We start from the raw sequence: 19061 nt of genomic DNA on the forward strand, positions 1-19061 counted from the left end.
AAAGCATGATTGGGGCTTTGGAAGACCCCCAAAAAGAAAATGGTATGTTCTGTTACCATGCTTACTGTTTGCCTACAGAGAGGTACCACAAGGGGGTGTTGGCATCAGCCCCTTTGAACTTCTGTTTGGTCACCCTGTAAGGGGACTCTTAGCCATAGTCAAGGAGGGATGGGAGTTGCCCACTCCACCCATTACTACCAATGTAGTGGACTATGTGCTGAGGCTCAGAAAAAAGATGGTACTCCTGATGGGTCTGGCTAGTGAAAAGCTGAAGGCAGGGCAAGCACTGGTGAAACATTGGTATGACCAGAAAGCTTCCGTCATCACTTTCACACCTGGTCAGAAAGTCCTGATCATGAATCCTATAAGGCCTAGAGCTTTGCAGGACAAATGGTCAGGCCGTTACGCAGTGGTGGAGTCACTGTGTGAGGCCAACTATTTAGTGGACCTTGGAAGGGCTGGACAGGCTCCAAAAGAGTTCCATGTGAATAGACTGAAGGCTTTCATCCCAAGAGTTGAAATCGCTGCACTCCTACTGACTTCAGATGTTGAGGAAGAGGAGTCAGAACCTCTCCCTGACCTGTTCCAAAGTAGTCCTTCAGACAGTTCCATTGAGGGTGTCCATGTGGCCCCTCACCTGACTTCTGATCAACAAGCTGAGGTGAAAAGTTTGCTTAGGCAGCTTTCCCCCTTGTTTTCACAGTCCCCTGGTTTGACACCTTGGTGCAAACATGACATTGACACAGGAGACAGTGTACCTACCAAAAGTAGGGGATACAGAATGTAAGACAAAGTAAGGTCTTACATTAAGACAGAGGTCAACATCATGTTGGATCTTGGGGTGATTGAACCCTCTAGTAGTCCTTGGTCCAGCCCAGTGGTATTGGTTCCAAAAGCAGGTACTTCTGAGTTGAGGTTCTGTGTGGATTACAGGGCTCTGAATGCTATCACCAAGACAGATGCACACCCCTTGCCTAGAACAGATGAGCTGGTGGATACGTTGGGTGCCTCCAAATACTTCAGCACATTTGACCTCACTGCAGGCTATTGGCAAATAGAGAAATTTCTATCTCTACCAAACAGAGACATTTTTTCCTTTCCCTCAACACTGAGTTCCTGTTTACTTTGGATTACTACCTCTCATCTTTACCTTTTTCACTAAATGCGATTGGAGGGAAACGGTGATGCAATATGACGCTACCTCAATTCAGAAAATCTTCCTACCATTTTAATTTGTTCAATTGGAATGTAAATATATTGCTCATTGTCAATAATTGAATAACAATTGCAATAATAATAACATATTTAAGTCGTCACAACAAGTTTTTTTTGTTTTTTTGAATAAATCATACATTTAACAAGGTAACCAGGATTTGATTAAGTCAAGGCCCGAGATAAGGGACGCCACCCATTTAGCATAATTCGTAGGGTGCTAGTACCGCTTTCTTTACAGCGTTCCTTTCTTTGTTGTTCAGACAGATGCCTCTGACACTGGGATAGGAGCTGTACTATCACAAGTAGATGAGAAGGGTAAGGAACACCCTATTGGCTTCATTAGTTGCCAGTTTAAGGACAGAGAGCTCAGATTGTCCACAGTTGAGAAGAACAAGTTACTTCTTGCCTTGTAACGTTCTTTCGACGGGATGTTCCTCCGACGTATTCCTCATCTTAGATATCTCCTTCCAGCTCTGCTGGCCTCGGAAATTTTTTTCTTTAGAGGGCGCTGCGCGTCGACGTCCTCCGAGTCGATGTCCCTCGACAGCCGCCGTGTCGACGTCATCCTGCCTATAAAGGCCGCGCGCAGCGTCCGTTGCTCAGTTCCGTTTTGTAGCCCACAATAATTCTTTCTGGACTAGACTAATCACCCTGAAGGAGCGTAAGCTGCAACAACAAGGGAAGTAGAACTGCGGGGATGGATGGGAGGGTCGATGAGGAATACGTCGGAGGAACATCCCGTCGAAGGAACGTTACAAGGTAAGAAGTAACTTGTTCTTCGAAGGGATTGTGTCCACCGACGTATTCCTCATCTTAGATAGGCTCCCATAGCAGTATTCTATTATTGGAGGAGGGAGTACTGACTTCACGCTGTCTTCTATTGATGAATAGAATGCAGTACAGCCCTTCCAAACCTAGTCTCTTGACTGGAGGAGGAATCCAAGTTGTAAAATCATGTAAAGGTATGGACAGACGACCATGTAGCGGCCGCACAGATGTCTTTAACCGGCACACCTCTTTTGAGGGCCGATGAAGCTGCAATACCTCTGGTCGAATGAGCCCTAAGGTTTTGAGGGGGCTCTTTCCCTGCCAGTTTATAACATTCCAGAATGGCTAGAATGATCCATCTGGAAATGGTCTGCTTAGTTATTGGTAACCCCAGCTTGTGACCTGTGTAACCTACAAACAGCTGGTCTGCCTGTCTTATCCTGGCTAGTCTACTGATGTAAAAACTTAAAGCCCTTCTAGGGTCTAGCCTGTGTAACCTCTCTTCCTCTTTCCCCGGATGAGGAGGAGGATAGAAAGATGGTAGGGTAATCTTCTGAGTGATATGGAATTCAGAAACCACCTTTGGGAGGAAATTAGGCTTCACTTGCAGGACAACTTTGTCTTTGTGAAAGATTGTGTGAGGGGGTTTACAAGAAAGAGCTTGTAATTCACTTACCCTTCTAGCAGATGTAAGTGCTATTAATAAAACAGTTTTAAGGGTAAGGAATCTTAACAAACAAGAATGGAGTGGTTCGAAAGGTGTGCCCATCAGGAAAGTTAGGACTAAGTTTAAATCCCATAGGGGAAGTTGGAATGGTCTTGGGGGATAAACATTGGTTAACCCCTTTCAAAACTGTATTACCAAGGGTAACTTGAAATAGGATGGTTCTTCCGCAGTGCGCTTAAAGATGGATAGCCCTGCGCAATAGCCCTTAATGGTGCCAACTTGAAGGCCTGAATTCGCCAAATATAGTAGGAAGGACAAAACCATTGGTGTACCACATGAAAAAGGGTCGATATTCTGTTCTCTACACCAGCTGCAAAATCTGTTCCAACGGCAGCGGTATAAAGACTTTGTTGCTGGCCTCCTTGCCGAAAGCAACACCACCATAACATCATCAGGGAGGTCCCAATCCTTGTACCTCAGTCTTTCAGAAGCCAAGCGTGAAGGTTGAGGGTTTTGATGTCTGGATGGAAAACCTGACCTCCCTTCTGTGAGAGTAGGTTCTCTCTGAGTGGAAGTCGAATTGGAGGGCAGATGGACAAGTCTAGAAGGTCCGGGTACCACGTTCTCCTGGCCCAATCCGGGGCAATTAGGATCATGATTCTCAGGAATCTTCTCAACCTCCTGATCATTTGAGGAATGACAGGGACCGGTTGGAACGCGTACAGAAGCAGAAACTCCCAGTCCACTATGAACGCGTCTCCCAGACCTCCTCTCGGGGGAAATTCCCTTGAGCAGAACAGATCGCATTTCCTGTTGAGGCTGGTGGCGAACAGATCCACCTGAGGGGTTCCCCAAAGGGCGAAGATCTCTTGAAGGACTTCCTGAGCTAGCTCCCACTCATGGGAGACTGTGCTCTGCCTGCTCAGAGCGTCCGCTGTCAAGTTCTTCTCTCCGGCTAGGTGAACTGCCGATAGAGAGATTCCTTCTTGGATTGCCCAAAACCAGAGCTGCATCGCCTCTCTGCACAGGGGTAGTGATCCTACGCCTCCTCTTTTGTTGAGGTAATGCATGGCCACCGTGTTGTCGGTCATTATCAGGACGTTTTTCCCTTGTACAGCTGGCAGGAACGCCTTCAGCGCAAGTCTGATGGCTCTCAGCTCTAACAGGTTGATATGTAGTCTGGACTCCGATGGAGACCAACGACCGCTGATGGTCAAATCGTTGGTGTGGGCTCCCCACCCCGTGAGTGAGGCATCCGTGACTACTGTTATCTCCGACCAGGGTTACCAAACATTTTCTCCTTTCAGAATGTTCTCCTGACAGGCCCACCACTGAAGGTCTCGAGCCACCCTGTCGGGAACCTGAAGAAGATCTGTCATTCTCCCTGAGAATTGTGACCACTGAGTACTCAGTGCCCACTGGAGGGATCTCATTCTCAGGCGAGCCTCTGGCACTAGGAAAATGCAGGATGCCATGAGGCCTAGCAACCTCAAAAAGTCGAAGGCTGGGAGACGTTGGGCATCTTGGAACTTGGTAACCATCTGTAGAATATCTTGAGCCCTCACCTCTGGTGGCGAGGCTTTTCCCAGGGAAGTGTCCAGGATCGCTCCTATGAACTGGAGTCTCTGCGATGGTATCATTTGTGAATTCTTTAAATTGAGGGAGAAGCCCAGTTTGTGAAGGGAGTGGCACACGTGATTTAGCTGGATCTGAGCTTGTTCCGAAGAAACAGCCCTGATCAACCAATCGTCCACGTAGGGGTAGACGTGAATCCCTTCACTCCTTAGACTTGCCGCCACTACCAACATTAACTTGGTGAAGACCCTCGGGGCGGAGGTCAGCTCAATTGGCAGCACTCGAAATTGATAGTGAGAGTTGCCAATTGCGAACCTCGGGTATTTCCTGTGTTTGAGATGGATAGGCACATGGAAATAAGCGTCCTGAAGGTCCAGAGATACCAACCAGTCCTGGAACTGAAGGGCCTGGAGGATCTGAGAAAGAGTGACCATCTTGAATTTGTCTTTCCTGAGGAATTTGTTCAATTATCGCAAGTCCAAGATGGGTCTCAGTCCTCCGTCTTTCTTTGGAATGAGAAAGTAAGGGGAGTACCAGCCCTTGTTCCTCTCCGCTACAGGTACCGGTTCTATGGCACCTTTCTCTAGCAGGTCCAAAATTTCCTGCAAGAGGAGCGGATCTGGAGCTTTCTGAGAGCTGATCCCCGGTGGATGACTCTGAGGTATGCGTAGGAAAGGCAGGCAGTAACCTTGGGCAACTGTTTCCAATGCCCAAGCATCTGCCGTGATAGCCTGCCATACCGCCAGATGTTGAGTCAACCTGCCTCCTACAGGTGTCCTGTGAGGGAAGTCCTCAGAGTGGTTTTGGGGCGGCTGATGCAGATGCCGATGTTAAAGAGGCACCTGCTGTTGCTGCAGCTTTTGAATATCTACCCCGTCCACCTCGGGTAGTTCTTCTTTGTCCCCTTTGAGCCGGTCGTCCTCTACCTCTTCCGAATGCGGAGTAGAAGCGAAAGGACTTGCCCCTCGCAGAGGTTCCTGTGGGACGAAAAGGTGTCTGACGGATTGCAGTGCCTAGGGATTTTGCTGCTGCTTTTGAAGTTTGCAGTTTCCCTAAACTGTCATCCGCCTTTTTCCCGAACAAAGAAGAGCCATCGAATGGCATGTTCAAGAGCCTGGCTTGCACATCTGGGGCAAAACCAGACTTTCTCAACCAAGCGAATCTCCTGGTTGTTGTACTTGCCGCCATTGCTCTGCTGATACTGTCAGCCGAATCAATGCCCGTCTGGAGGGATTCGCACATAGCGTCTTTACCGTCCTGTATGATATTCAGGAACGCCTCCCTTTCTTCTCCCTCCGGGATGCAGTCAGCCGCTGTAGAAGCACACTCCCACAGTGTATGGCTGAATCTAGCAAGGGTGCAAGTAGCATTAACAGATTTTAACGCCATGCTACATGCCGAAAAAACTTTCTTTGCCATAGCATCATATTTTTTATCGTCCCTGTCCTGTGGGACGGTAGGATAAGCCGTCTTGACATCGGGAGAAGATGCTGCCTGTACCACCAGACTTTCTGGGGATGGGTGTTTTGACAAAAACTCCGGGTCTGTAGAGGATACCCTGTATTTTGTAGACAGTTTTTTTTTTACTGCCGGGACGACATCTGGGGTTTCCCAGTTCGTCATAATCTTCCTCTGAAGAGCTTTATGAAAAGGCACCACAGGATCCTCCTGTGGGCCTTTGTCAAGAATATCCGTGAGGTCATCTTGTTGGAAAGATTGTGAAGGTGCAGACCACCCCATAAACTCTGTGATCCTGGCCATTAAGGCTCTATAGGGGGTTTCAGCATGCTCCCCCGGGTCTGGCCTAGCAAACTCCACCTCAGGAGAAGTGTCTAACCCACTTGCCTCATGTAAGGAATCATGAAGATCCTTTAACCTGCGTTCTTCAGAGGAAAATTCCTCTCTAATTGGGGTTACAGGTCCCTGCAACTCAAATGTGTCTTCCTGTTCAGACAATTCACCCTCTTCCATAATTGAGGACATAGTTCTCAATTGTTCTGAACTCATAAAGGGTGTAAATCCCATTTCCAAGGCAGAGGGTGACTAACTTGTCATAATCGGCCTCGAAAACGTCGATGTCGTCGATGCCGACGTCAAAGGCTTCGAGCGTGGCGTCGAAAACAAAGGCGGAGGCCTCGATGACCTCGACAGAATTGGGATTCTGCTCGACAATCTCGAAGCCATCGTCATCGAGGACCTGGGGATAGTCACTGGGTGTGTCGTAACCGTGACTTTTCTTGGCGTCGACACCGGTGTCGAAGCTGGCGTCGAGTCGACAGACCCGTGTGTCGAAGGTCCCTTCGACAACGGCGTCGAAGACACCGACCTCGGCGTTGACGGAACCTTCGTCGACGGTGTCGACGGAACCTTCGAGGAAGGTTTGGAGGTCATAGTCCTACTCGAGGGTTCGAGACGCGCTCGAGAGGTTTCCTTCGCCGGGTACTGCGACTCGCGGCGTTTTTGACCTTCGGGTCTTTCGACCAGAGCATCGCTCTCGGCAGTCTTCGAGGGGGTCGAGGCCGCTTTCTCGAAGACGCTCATCATATTTTTGCGGAATTCCTCCCATTCAGCCCGGGAACTATGTTTCGTGGGGCAAGGGATTCTCTTTGGCGAAAAAGAGGAAGAGGAAGACGGAGAAGGGGATCTTCAACGTCTCCTCTTCGAGTGCTTCAATCTCGAGGAGTGATGGGACCCACTCCGAGACCTGGAGCGCGAATGGTGACGAGGAGACTAATGTCTCGACTTCGTCGACGAAGAAGAAGCTTTAAAAGTCTTACCTTTCTCCAGCTTCCCCCTACGCTCCTTCAGGGCCTTAGCTGTCATGGACATACAGTCCTCGCACTCCGAACAATGGTGTTCAGCTCCCAAACACCACAGACAAACTCTGTGAGGGTCAGTCAGCAACATCTTTTTCCCACAATCTCGGCATTTTTTGAAGCCGGATCGAGGAGTTGTCGGTTCCGACGAAGAAGCCATCGAGTACGGATCGAATAACTCGAGGTAAATAGGTTTAACCTGACAAAACTGAGCAACGGTATTCCGAGGCACTGAGTAAGCGCGGAAAAACGGAACTGAGCAACGGACGCTGTACGCGGCCTTTATAGGCAGGATGACGTCGACGTCGATACGGCGGCTGTCGAGGGACATCGACTCGGAGGACGTCGACGCGCAGTGCCCCCTAGAGAAAATTTTTTCCGAGGCCAGCAGAGCTGGAAGGAGATATCTAAGATAAGGAATACGTCGGAGGACACAATCCCTTTGAAAGAGTGTTTCTCTGTTGTGTGGGACCTAAGGAAGCTTAGGCCCTACCTCTATGGGACCCACTTCATTGTGCAAACTGACCATAAACCCTTAAAGTGGCTAATGAATATGAAGGGAGAGAATCCAAAGTTGCTTAGGTGGTCCATAAGTCTGCAAGGCTTTGACTTCACTATTGAGCATAGGCCAGATGTCCAACATAGCAATGCTGATGGGTTGTCCAGATTGTTTAACCGACCTGAACAAGAACCTCATCCAGGGGTGAATTAGTTCCCCCTGTCCTTAGTCTGAGAGGGGAGAGTGTTAGGAAAGATTTCATAATTGTATGTAATTTTCCCTCCATGTGTACACCCCAAACTTTTTGCTGCTGTTTAGACACCATAGACTGACTTTGCCAGAGAAGCACAGCCTTCAGCTGCACTCCTCTGGGCTTTCGCTCACTTTTAATGGGGAAACTGACATGCCCTTAAGACAGTCAGTACTGGGAGACTTTGTTTCCCTTAGTCCTTTTCCAATGTTGCAACTTTTATGCAACATGTAACAAGCACACAATGTACCTTACAGTAGAGTGTACTTGGGTCTCAGTCAATTACAATGACCCTAGATACTCTCTATGGATTTTTTGTCAGATGTACAGATGTGTCATGGACAGGGCTGGTGGAAGCTATCTTTTTGTGTTATTTTTAACCCTTTCCTGCCATGCTAACTGCGTTAACCGCGTTTGGCACAAATAGGTGGCCTGGCTCCAAAATGGCCATGCCACGAGGATCTTTGTCCTGTCCTTTGGCCATCTTGCCCCTTTGCCTTCCCCAGGTCGAACCGACCCGGGTCCGTCCTTATTTGGACATGCAGTTTCCCGTAAAACCCAAGCTTTCGCAGGCTTCTGCATGCCTTGTGTGTGTGCCTCCAGGATGTGGGCTGGGGTGTCTGTCCCCAATACACATCCTGGGTGCCAGAGAGTCTGGAGTGCCATGAATGACTGGGACCACTGTGGTCCGTGATTGGTCCACGTATGAGTGTGTGTTTGTGAGCAGATCTCCCATTCGGTCCTCTTCGTTTTGGCGCGAAGGGATCTTTGGATAAAAGGAGGCCAAAAACACCCATACCATGTCGATTTCTGGAGTTCTCACTGAACGAAGGATAGGATCCAAGTATCCTGAAACTACGAAGCTGAGTCGAGGAACCGCTGGTCGACCCGCTGGAAGGTTTGGCACCCTGAGCCCACTGTCGCCCCGTGGGACCCCTCTGCATCTGATCGTCCTAGAAGGTCTGCGAAGACGCTTCGACCCATTAGAATAGTGGGACCAACTATTCTCGGCACCTTCATCAAAACCTGCAAATAAGCTTTCTTGGAAGTGTCCCTGGGCCAACCAGCGGGCTGACCAGTTTACCTAGTTGCTTTGCTCTGTCACCGCTGCCGTTTCGAGGAGGCCCTCGAAACTTGGTATACTGCTAGCTCTGTGTCCCCGGCACTCACACTGAATTTCGAACACTTGCGTTACCAGGTCTGAAGTGAGACGAGTGCGCCAGGACCGGAGCATACACGGTTACCGTGTTGCCCTGCCACGGCAGCAACCTTTGCTAGTACGCTGTCTGCTCTAGTGAAAGTGGGTCGATTCAACCACCCGGAGTTGAGAAATCAACACTGTCCCGTTTGGGAATCATCGCTGTATCTCGGGAACTGAAAGCCGCAGAGGAGTCCTTTTTGTCACGTTCGAACCTGCAAACGAAGTGGACTGAACTGGCGAAGTTTGGGTCCGAGAGCGCCTGGGACCGGTGAGTACTTCTAACACTAACCGGTGGCCCTTAGCGCCATTGCCCCTTTTAACGCACAAGTGGCCCCTGTGGGCTCCTATCCTTTCCACTGCTAGTGCGAACTAGCAACTCCATCCCGCACTCTGCAACTTCCTCTGCCTTCAAGTGGAGGTCCTCCCTGAATAGTGGGAACTTATTCTACCTCGCCTCATCCACCTTCCTGAGCTGCTAGAGACCCCTGAAAGGACCCGTTTTTCCCATTGGAACAACTGTGTGCGCTTGGATTGCATGTACTATTGAGCACAAGGCTCCCCTCTTCTTAGGGCTTGGACTGCCTCTTAGGTGTGTTGTCGATGTCAAAGGGGCCTAAAGACTATCTGCACTGCCTGTTTTCTTCCTATCTAGGTTGTAGACATATTTTGTGCATTTAACCCTTTTGGACCCCAATGGTCTTGTATATACATTGTATTGATAGTGTTGGTTTACTTAGTATTACTGTGATTCTTTTGCTATGGTCTGAGTTACAAAGGCCTTGTAATAAATGTGTTTATATTTTTGATATAACACCTGTCTGGGAGTAATTTGTAAGTGTCCTTGCTGTGTGTGCTCATTGAGGTCCTTCAGTCACCCTCACCCCTCCTGAGACTTAGTCTTGATCGCCTGCCATAGCTACCTTGATTGGTCTGGCTTGTCCAGAGGTTACCCTGTTCCAAGAAACAAGGCTGGCCTTCTGAACCTCTGCCCACCAAGTCAGAGTTCAGAAATCCATCTTAACAGCATGCTTACCCGAACTCCTCTGTCACAGGGTTCCAACACCGGCCTGCACTCTCCTCAGAGCCGCACCCCACTTCAAAGAGCAGAGAGGACTTCTCTTAAAATGGCTCAGCTAAATCACTCGGGAACACATGATTTTTTTTTTGGGACCGGTTGCTGTAGGTGACTGCAGCTCCTTCTGGAGAAGCGGCCTGGAAGCCTCTGCAAATAAGGGGGGATGCTAGTATCACGTCTGGGTCACCAATTGAAGGCACGCACCTGAACACTCACACCAGAACAAATACAACCTGCTAGGGAAAAAAGGCCCTAATCGATCTTGTAAGGATAACAAGTTTTAATCTCATACACAGATGAGAACAGCAGCAAATAATTCTGCTGCCAAGAACGTTCTGCTGAAAGAGGGTACAAGCAGAGGCTTAAGAGAGGACACATCATCATCGTGACGCAATACATATAGTAAAAACCTGCACGGCTAGGCGGTGTCCGCCTATACAGGATCCGCCTGCCCCATAAGGGACCCCAGGTCATTGGTCCAGCCCAGTCCGTCTGCCTTCCAACACGTGGGTGCTGCAGAGATCATCTTCTTTTCACGAAGGTCAAAGAACAAATTAACTACACTCCTAACACAATGCTACTTCATCATTATACTGTGCACCTGGTAGGCTTTAATACTGACACAAAGGAGGTTCCGGGGCACTCTTACCTTCACATACACATTTCACCCCCTCCTTTCGCACCATCCGGCTTCAAGGTCACCACCCTCGTTTTGAACTATAATTTATCCCTCCCAGCACCTCGCAATACAAATCATATGACTGTAGCTCAAAGATGTGCAATGTCCGTCCTCTTTGAACATCTCAGGACTTGTTACTTTAGGGTTGGCGGTCAAAGGGCACTTGGTGCCATAGAATCCAGGGATCTTATAGGGTTTAGTCAGTTATACGGGCTATAACTCGTGGGCGCTTGGGGAGGGCCGGGTCATACTTTGGCCAATGTGAGATAACATGCACACAAGGCGCCGGTCTCTGATCGCGGCCTTGTAGGGCATATTCTTTCGGGGAAGAAAAAAAACTTTTTACAAGACTGTTAGAACAATGAATGAGCTTTATGACGGTTGGGGGTGTGGGTTGTCCTCATGGGAGCTCGGGTATGGCTGGAGAAATCTCTTGTCTCGCAATTCGGGCCTAGTACATGAAATGCTGCATTTGCTGCGCAGGCTTTGTCGCCTAGCTATAGTCGCTAACATCTACGCAAAATGCACTAACATCTATACAAAAATGCCAGTCTTGGAGTGGGGTCATACCACTGTCCCCCCTGGCCCTCATAGTGACTCGAATGCAGCTCGCCTCACTCTAAAGCACTTAGGGGGGTGGGACGGGGATGCCCTCTTCCCAACAGAAGCTACGAGCTGAAAGAAGGTCAGAACTTACTTTGTTTTGATCAAAATTTCTTTTATTTTTGACATCCTTACACATTGTTTAGCTTTAGTTAGGCTTTCAACCATCCTGACATTTGAGTTAATAAATAATTTCATTTTGAACTTTCAATATCTTGTCTGTGTCTTGCTTTGTGATGCCTTCACACAGTTTAAACATCTATTTAAGTGCTTCAGTATAATAATACATCTGATTAACTGTCTAAATGAAAATCAGAACTCAAATGCGTTTCATGATTTTTTAGTGTACATTGAACTGGTTGGTGATCCTTATACTTTCTGAGCTTCTAGCGATGAGGCCTACAATATATTTGCGTAAATACAGTACAAACCATCTTGCAACATTGTATTTCAATATGCTTTCTTTCGATTTACCTTAGAAATAGGGGCAGCAGGGTTTTTGGTCTGAGAAGCATCCCCTTGTGTGTCAGATGAATCAAGAACTGCTCTGTCTGGTAACACCTTTTTTAAGTAATCAAAAAGAAAGCAAAGATTGTATTACAAAGGAGAGAATGTGTCATTAATTTAACAAATGTTGTGTAGTACAAACAGTACATATCTTAATTAAAGTTTGATTTCGACAGAATAAATACATAAGGGCCTCCTTTTCAAAATAATCACTTTCACTCTACCTTTTCATCATGCTTCATTTGCAAACTTGGGGAGTCCCCTTCAGTGGGAATGTCCAAAATGTTGACATGTTTAGGTGCTGCCACATTAGGTTCTGGGCCTCCTGATGTCTGCAGTGCATGATCAGGTGATTTCTCCTTGAGGCAAAAATAAGAAGGTTTTATTGGGAGACCTTTTTAGTGAAGTAACAGTATCAAATCACTTCTTTCGCGCTCTGAAACGCTTGTGTACGAGCGTGATACAAATAAAATGTATCTGTAGACTTTTCCCAAGTCTCTATATAAGTTTATGACTCATACATTAGGAGTTAAAAACATATCCACACTAGCATTTATCACACTTGCAGTGCATGAAACTAACACAACCATATATATGGGTGACTGTTCTGGAGCATTTCTTTTTTCTTAACTTTATTTATAAACATATCACAGTGCTTATAATTTAAAACAACACAATGGTCTTGCCTATTATATTCCATGCTACACCATGCTACTAGATGGAGTACATGTATAGCATACATCCTGAGAGAGGAATAAGACCTCTTCTCATAATAATGTTTCTGTCAGGGGAGTACTCAGTTCGAATTGTTATTAAACAGACCCCGGAGATACTAACACAAAGGTTCGCAGAAGTCCATTGAACAGTTGCTCAAAGATTCCAGGTGCCAGTACGAAGATTCCATCTCATAACTTCAAATCAGATCCTTCAGCCACTCACGGACTGATGGAGTGGTCCATTTCCTGACAATGCAGTGTTTAGCTATTATTAAACATAGACATAAGTTTACGATCCTTTCTAGAAATGGCAACTCAAGGGATCGAAGGGGAAATTGGCGATTAGGATTGACAAGAGCCACTACAATTTCTTCCCAGAATTTGAATACCTTTGGGCATGACCAGATCATATGGAAAAAGTCAGCATTCTCAGAATAACACTTAGGGCACTGGCCTAATGGATTGGGTCAAACTTCTTCTGATGGGTCCGTGTAATGTATACTTGATGAAGGATTTTGTACTGGATTAGTTTGTACTTAGTTCTGAGGGAGAACCCTTGGGTGTATTCACAAAAGGCCTGCCGCGTGTGATCTTCTAGTGGAGATTTCAGCTCACACTCCCAGTGAACTTTACATCTAGAGTTTTTCGGATGGAGACAACATTTGGACTTGTTTAATTAGTATAGAAATGATTTGCCAATTGTTACGAGCGTCTGCTATAAATTTAACAGTAGGAGAGTGGAGGGAAGTGGGGGCTCCAGCCTCTGAATGCCATATGCTTGCAATGGTACTGAAATGTCAGTCTAAAGTCATTGACAACTTTATCTATGAACTGCTCCTTGGTGACGAATGTGCCATGTGGGTACATATCATACAAAGATTGGTTGCCTAGCTGAGGCAAATCTTCTTTATATCCATGTCACACGTAGGATCCAGACCTTTTATCCCCCTAAGGGTTAATTCTGTGGTGTATTGAAACAGTATATTCACCAGATGGTGCAACCTCCCTACGGCCCTTGCCGCGATGGACGCTGTGTCAAATTTACAAGTATCTGTCCGTTTGGGGGAAAGTATGATTGTTCGAAGTGGGTGTGGGCTGGCAAATAGTCTCTCTATTCTCACATGTGGGAAGAATCGGGAGGTGGTCAACCAATATGTCGCAAATTGGCTTTATCAGGACCTTTGAGAAGGCCCTGATTAAGAAACTTGAAAACCTGGAGACAAATCAAGTACAGCGATACAACAATTTCTCAAAAAAAGACAAAATGGCACTGAAGGAACTTACCAGCAACAACCGGATAACTATCAAACAGGCCGATAAAGGTGTAGCTACGGTCATCATGATCATAGCAGACTACAGACAAATGGTCATGGCCCTCTTGGGGGATCGTTCAAGCTACAGACAACTCGGCAAAGATCCCACAGAAGACATAAGGTCACTTATTATACCCATCGTGGAAGAAGCTACTGCGGAAGGTGACATTAGTCCCAAGGAATATGAATTCCTCAACCCAAAGGCACTAATCAGACCGGCATTTTATACCCTCCCTAAGATTCATAAAGGGATAACACCACCCCCGGGAAGATCGATAGTGTTCGGGATTGGATCTATTGTGGAACCCCTATCTGAATTTGTAGACTTCTTTCTCAGACCAATGATAGGGAAAATGCAATCCTACCTGAAAGATACCACTGTGGTACTTACCTTCTCAAAAATCGTACCTTTGATCCAGACAACCAGCTCCTCGTGACCCTAGACATACAGTCTCTCTATACAAAAATCACACAGTTGGCCACACTACAAGTCGTGGACAGAGCCCTAAGAACAGTTAATCCACCAATTGACACACCGATCAGTCTCATCATGCAACTCACAGAGATTGTCCTCACCAAAAACTACTTTCTACATGAAAACACCTTCTATGAGCAAATCTCGGGCACGGCCATGGGGGCCACTTTTGCACCGAGCCTGGCTAACCTTCATGTGGCCCATTTTGAGACAAGAGCGATCTACAACAGTAATCCCTGGGCCCTCCACATTGATCGATGGGCCTGATACATTGATGATGTATTATGATTTTTAGAGGAAACGAGGAAGATCTTGAGGCCTTTATGAAGTGGCTCAATTCACAAAATGAACATTTGAACTTTACAGAAACACACAGTCAATAATCGATCCACTTCCTGGACCTAAACACGGTCATAAGAAATGGGGAGATAGCAACATTGGTATATAACAGACTTTCACACATGAATTCCCTTTTGACTTTCAAAAGCTACCATCTGAGCAGCCTGAGGAATAACCTCCCATTCAACCAATTTCTCAGATACCGGAGGAACTGCTCCAGTCTTACTGATTATGAGACGCAATTAAGCCTTCTGGCCAGAAAACTATCACAACAAGGTTATCCAAAACGAACCATTAAGCAGGCCCGCAAGAGGGCAAAAAACATCCCAAGAGATTTCCCTGGAACAACACCCCAGACGACAAGAACAAAAAGACACCATCAGGGCAGTCTTTAGCTTCTCACCGCTGGTGAACAACATAAAAAATAAGTACTCAGACTTTGGCCTCTCCTGAACATGGGCGAACAGAACTTAGAAATACCACATTTTGCAATAAAAAGAAGAAAAAACGTATGTGATTCCTTGATACACACCTGCAGAGAACTAACTGATCCTGAACCCAATACACTATGGGATCAAACTGCACCCATGGGCCATACCCCTTGTGGGAACTGCAGCGCATGCGCAAACACTACGAGAACCACAACTATAGACATTGGGTGGAATTTTCCGTGGACACAAAAATCATTCATGAACTGTAACAGCAAAAATGTAATATACTTGATCACCTGCCCATGTGCCAAGAAATACATTGGCGTGACCACAACAGCAATAAAAACTAGACTGGCAGAGCATAGATCATGCATCCGTACTAAAAAAGCGACTGCACCCATGGTGGAACACTTCATTGAGAAACACCATGGTCCGACAGATTTCATCTGGACCATACTGCAAAAAATCAAGACACCAAAGCGAGGCGGCAATATACACAATCTCCTCTACAGGAGGGAACAACTATGGATATTCAGATTAAAAACAGACAAGGATGGCCTCAATGAGCCCACAAGTTGGCAGACCCTAGCAACCCTGTGAAAACCACGAACACATCAGGCAAAATCTACCATGTGATGCTTATGTTTGACTGATTTGATTCATTGGACTTCAATTCTGATTCTCTATCTCTTTTTGGCTTGTGTTTCTCGAGTTGATGAGACATTTTGCTAACCAAATTTGTTTGTGGCTGCATGCCCGGTGTCTTTTGCCATCTAACCTCTCACTGGGTGGCCACAAAATGTATCCAACATGCATATTGCCTCACATGATTTGTAATATCTGCCTATCTTGGATCTGATCCTGACCGGGGGACAAACTGGCTATCTAAGAAGTATTTCCCCCACAGGGCACATATCCATAATTCTCTATGGTTATATACTGCTCTATACTATTCTCCCTGCACTACAACACCCATAATGCATCAGTGCATCAAAGAATACGTGCAGCTCTATTCAATATGGCCCCATCCACACATACACATATTTTGATATGCATGTTGACAGTTCCCAACAATGGCAATTTTGTTGTGTTCAGGTGTGGTGGCCCCAATGTAAGTTACCGTATCTACAGCGCCGTTCCATGTAACAACAATAGGTATTCTAGCCCTTTCAAAATGGCGCACCCGGGCTCCGGACTGGAATGCCTCCACGTCACGGTTGCCCAGGTAGCAGTATAACAAATAATACAGCGAGCTCTGAATCAGAAGCCTTTAGTCGCACACCGCGAGGCTGCAGCTCCCTGCTCTCCGCACCGTACACATGTTACAGAGACGTTTACAGAGGTAAGCGTTCCCCAAGGGAGGACATTTGGCAAAATAATATACTGCATACCATCAGACTCGAGCCTAAGACTACATAATAATTATTCACCAGGTAACCGCTTTTTAAGCACAGCCGGCACCTCTCTGAGAAGGAAGACATACTCGTCCTCCATGGCGTGGTGAGCCATTTTGTTTGTCTATTAACTTATCACTCCTTCACAGCTCTTGCTCCATTCGTTTTTCACTGAGCTACCACAATGTCATAATCTTTTGAGAATGCATGTGTGTACACAGCCACAAAGTACACTTTGTGCTGCATTCCATTTCTAGAACCAGCCATAAATGTAGCAACATGGCTGACTGTTAATAATGTTATCCACACAGGTTTTATTCTTAGAGTTGGACATCTTGGTAGTAATGCCCTTGTGACATACTAACTTAAAATAAGCACTGATTACCTTAAATAACTCTGTAGCCACATCATTGCCTAGCCGAGGGTTTCAGTAAACCTTTTCTTGAACCTCCCAGGTCCTTTGTTGAAACGCCCAACTAACAGCGCCCAACCTTAAAATACAAATTTCAGGCGAAGTTGCCCCTCTTTACAAGATTGTCTAGAAGCGGGAAGGACTACAGCGATGGTAAGTCACCCATGTTCCTTCTGTGACCCCCTATGTACTACTACCGCACACAAGACACTAGTTTCACCTGCATGTTTCCTGTGTGTCTCCCTACTCTACCCAAACCCCTCTGTCCCCCTCTGCAGGTGGGGCACTTCAACTATCAAAAGCAGCCTACTCTCAATCCACATTGGAGCAGACTCTAAAGATTTATTTGCTTCTCACCTTTCTGGCCCTGAAGAAAGTGGATTACGTTGTTATTCACCACTGAAACCGGTAGGCCATCCCTCGGCCAAAGACAAAGGAATTGACGAGAACACTGGAAAAGTGGCTGAGGAGTTACTTTTTGACAAACTGCAAAAGGGATTTTTGTAATCCTATATGATACTCCATATGTTACTACACGCAGAGAACAAACAGAGCTCTGGACTCTGTGCTAGTACAAAAGGGGTTTCGAAAAAACCAAGATAGCTTGGGCATTTGCCGGTGGCGCCTCTGACTAGGTACAGGAAGCACCACCAGCACCTTTTTACCATTTATACTGTATGACATAGGATAAAATAAATTTGACACTTTTCCACTTGTCATGCCCCTGCCATGAGGAACCGCATGAAACCTGCCTCCAAATGCAACTCTTGGTATGACTCTGACTTAGCAGCTTTGAAACTGAAAGTGCAAAGCTGCTGAGTGGAAGTGGCAGGCCTCAATTACATCCCCTGACAAACTGGCCCGTTGTCTGCTCCGAAGGCAATATTGCCTCTCCATTTGCTCCAAGAAGAGGGGTCTTGTCCATGCCTGCATCCTTGGGGCAACTAACAAGGCTGAACTTTTAAAATTGGCAAGGACCTTGCCAATCCTACTGCAGTCTCCTCCTCTCCTCTGCCCTCCCAGGTCCTCTGCACTGCTCTTGCCTCCCACTTCTCCACCAAAACTCAGGACATCCTGTCCTCATTGTCATCTACTCTCCTCTCTCCCCTCTTTTCTTGCCTCCCTTGGCCCCCTCCCGTTGCACCGGATTAGATCTGAGTAGTCCGCTCTCTGAAAGTCTCTCCTCCAATCAGGTGCTCCCCTGATCTTCCAGGACTATCAAGGACAACATCTCCTCTCTCGCTTTCTCCTTGGCTGACCTCTGTAACCACTCCTTTGCCACTGGTTCTTTCCCACAACCCCTCAACCATTCTCTTGTGTATCCTCTCCTAAAAAAAGCAGTCTTCAAATCCCTCATGCCTGGCCAAATATCGCCCTATCTCTGTCAACCCTTTTTTGGACAAATTCATGGAGAAGTTGGTCATCCCCCAAATGAACCATCACACCGAATTAGCTGGCTGCCTCCATAACCACCAGTCTGGCTTCAGAGCATCTAGAGGCATGGAAACTGCTCTCCTGAACACCTGTGAAGTTGTGCTCTCAAACTTGAACTCTAACTCTCCCTCTGTTTTGATCATACTCCATCTTTCTTCTGTCTTTGATACGGTCAAGCATGCAATCCTCATAAATCGTCTCTTTGATACCCTAGGCATCACAGACTGGGCACTGCCTTGGCTGACCCCCTTCCTTTCAGACTGAACACCCCCCACTAATTGGGCCCTTTCCTTTCCTCCACCTCAGTCTCTACCTGTGACGTTCCTCAGGGCGCTATCTTATTGCCATGGCTCTTCAACATCTACCTTGCCCCCCTGGCCCACCTGATCTCCTCCTTCTCTCAACACTTCCAGTGTTATGCGAACAACACTCAGCTTTCCTTTAAACTTCCATCCTCTACCCCCTCCCTTTCCTATCTCATTCCTAACTGCTATACAGGCACGGTGCTCTGCTAGCAATCTCTGCCCTAAAGCCAGTAAGACAGAGATGCTTCTCATTGGGACACATACTTCCCGTTTCCTCTCCACTCTCTGGCCACCCTCCTATGTCCCCCACCCCCTCATGTGAGGGGAAAAATCCTGTGGTCATCTTTGCCTCCACTCTCTCCGCACATCTCAGACCTTGCTAAGAAG

At 46.9% G+C, this 19061-nt stretch overlaps 1 protein-coding gene across 1 annotated transcript in view; it reads right to left on the reverse strand.

Annotated features, from left to right (window-relative positions):
• LOC138513680 (V-type proton ATPase 116 kDa subunit a 4-like) overlaps positions 1–19061 on the reverse strand; it is a 4716919-nt gene that overhangs the window by 1697342 nt on the left and 3000516 nt on the right. The window contains exons 18-19 of the mRNA XM_069628745.1: positions 12080–12214; positions 11823–11909 (exon numbers count right to left, since the gene is read on the reverse strand). Coding sequence (XP_069484846.1) covers positions 11823–11909; positions 12080–12214 — 222 coding nt within the window. The remainder of the gene's footprint in view (positions 1–11822; positions 11910–12079; positions 12215–19061) is intronic.

Source organism: Ambystoma mexicanum, chromosome 12, assembly GCF_040938575.1.
Source record: "Ambystoma mexicanum isolate Mex_15411 chromosome 12, UKY_AmexF1_1, whole genome shotgun sequence".
NCBI classification, from domain to species: domain Eukaryota; kingdom Metazoa; phylum Chordata; class Amphibia; order Caudata; family Ambystomatidae; genus Ambystoma; species Ambystoma mexicanum.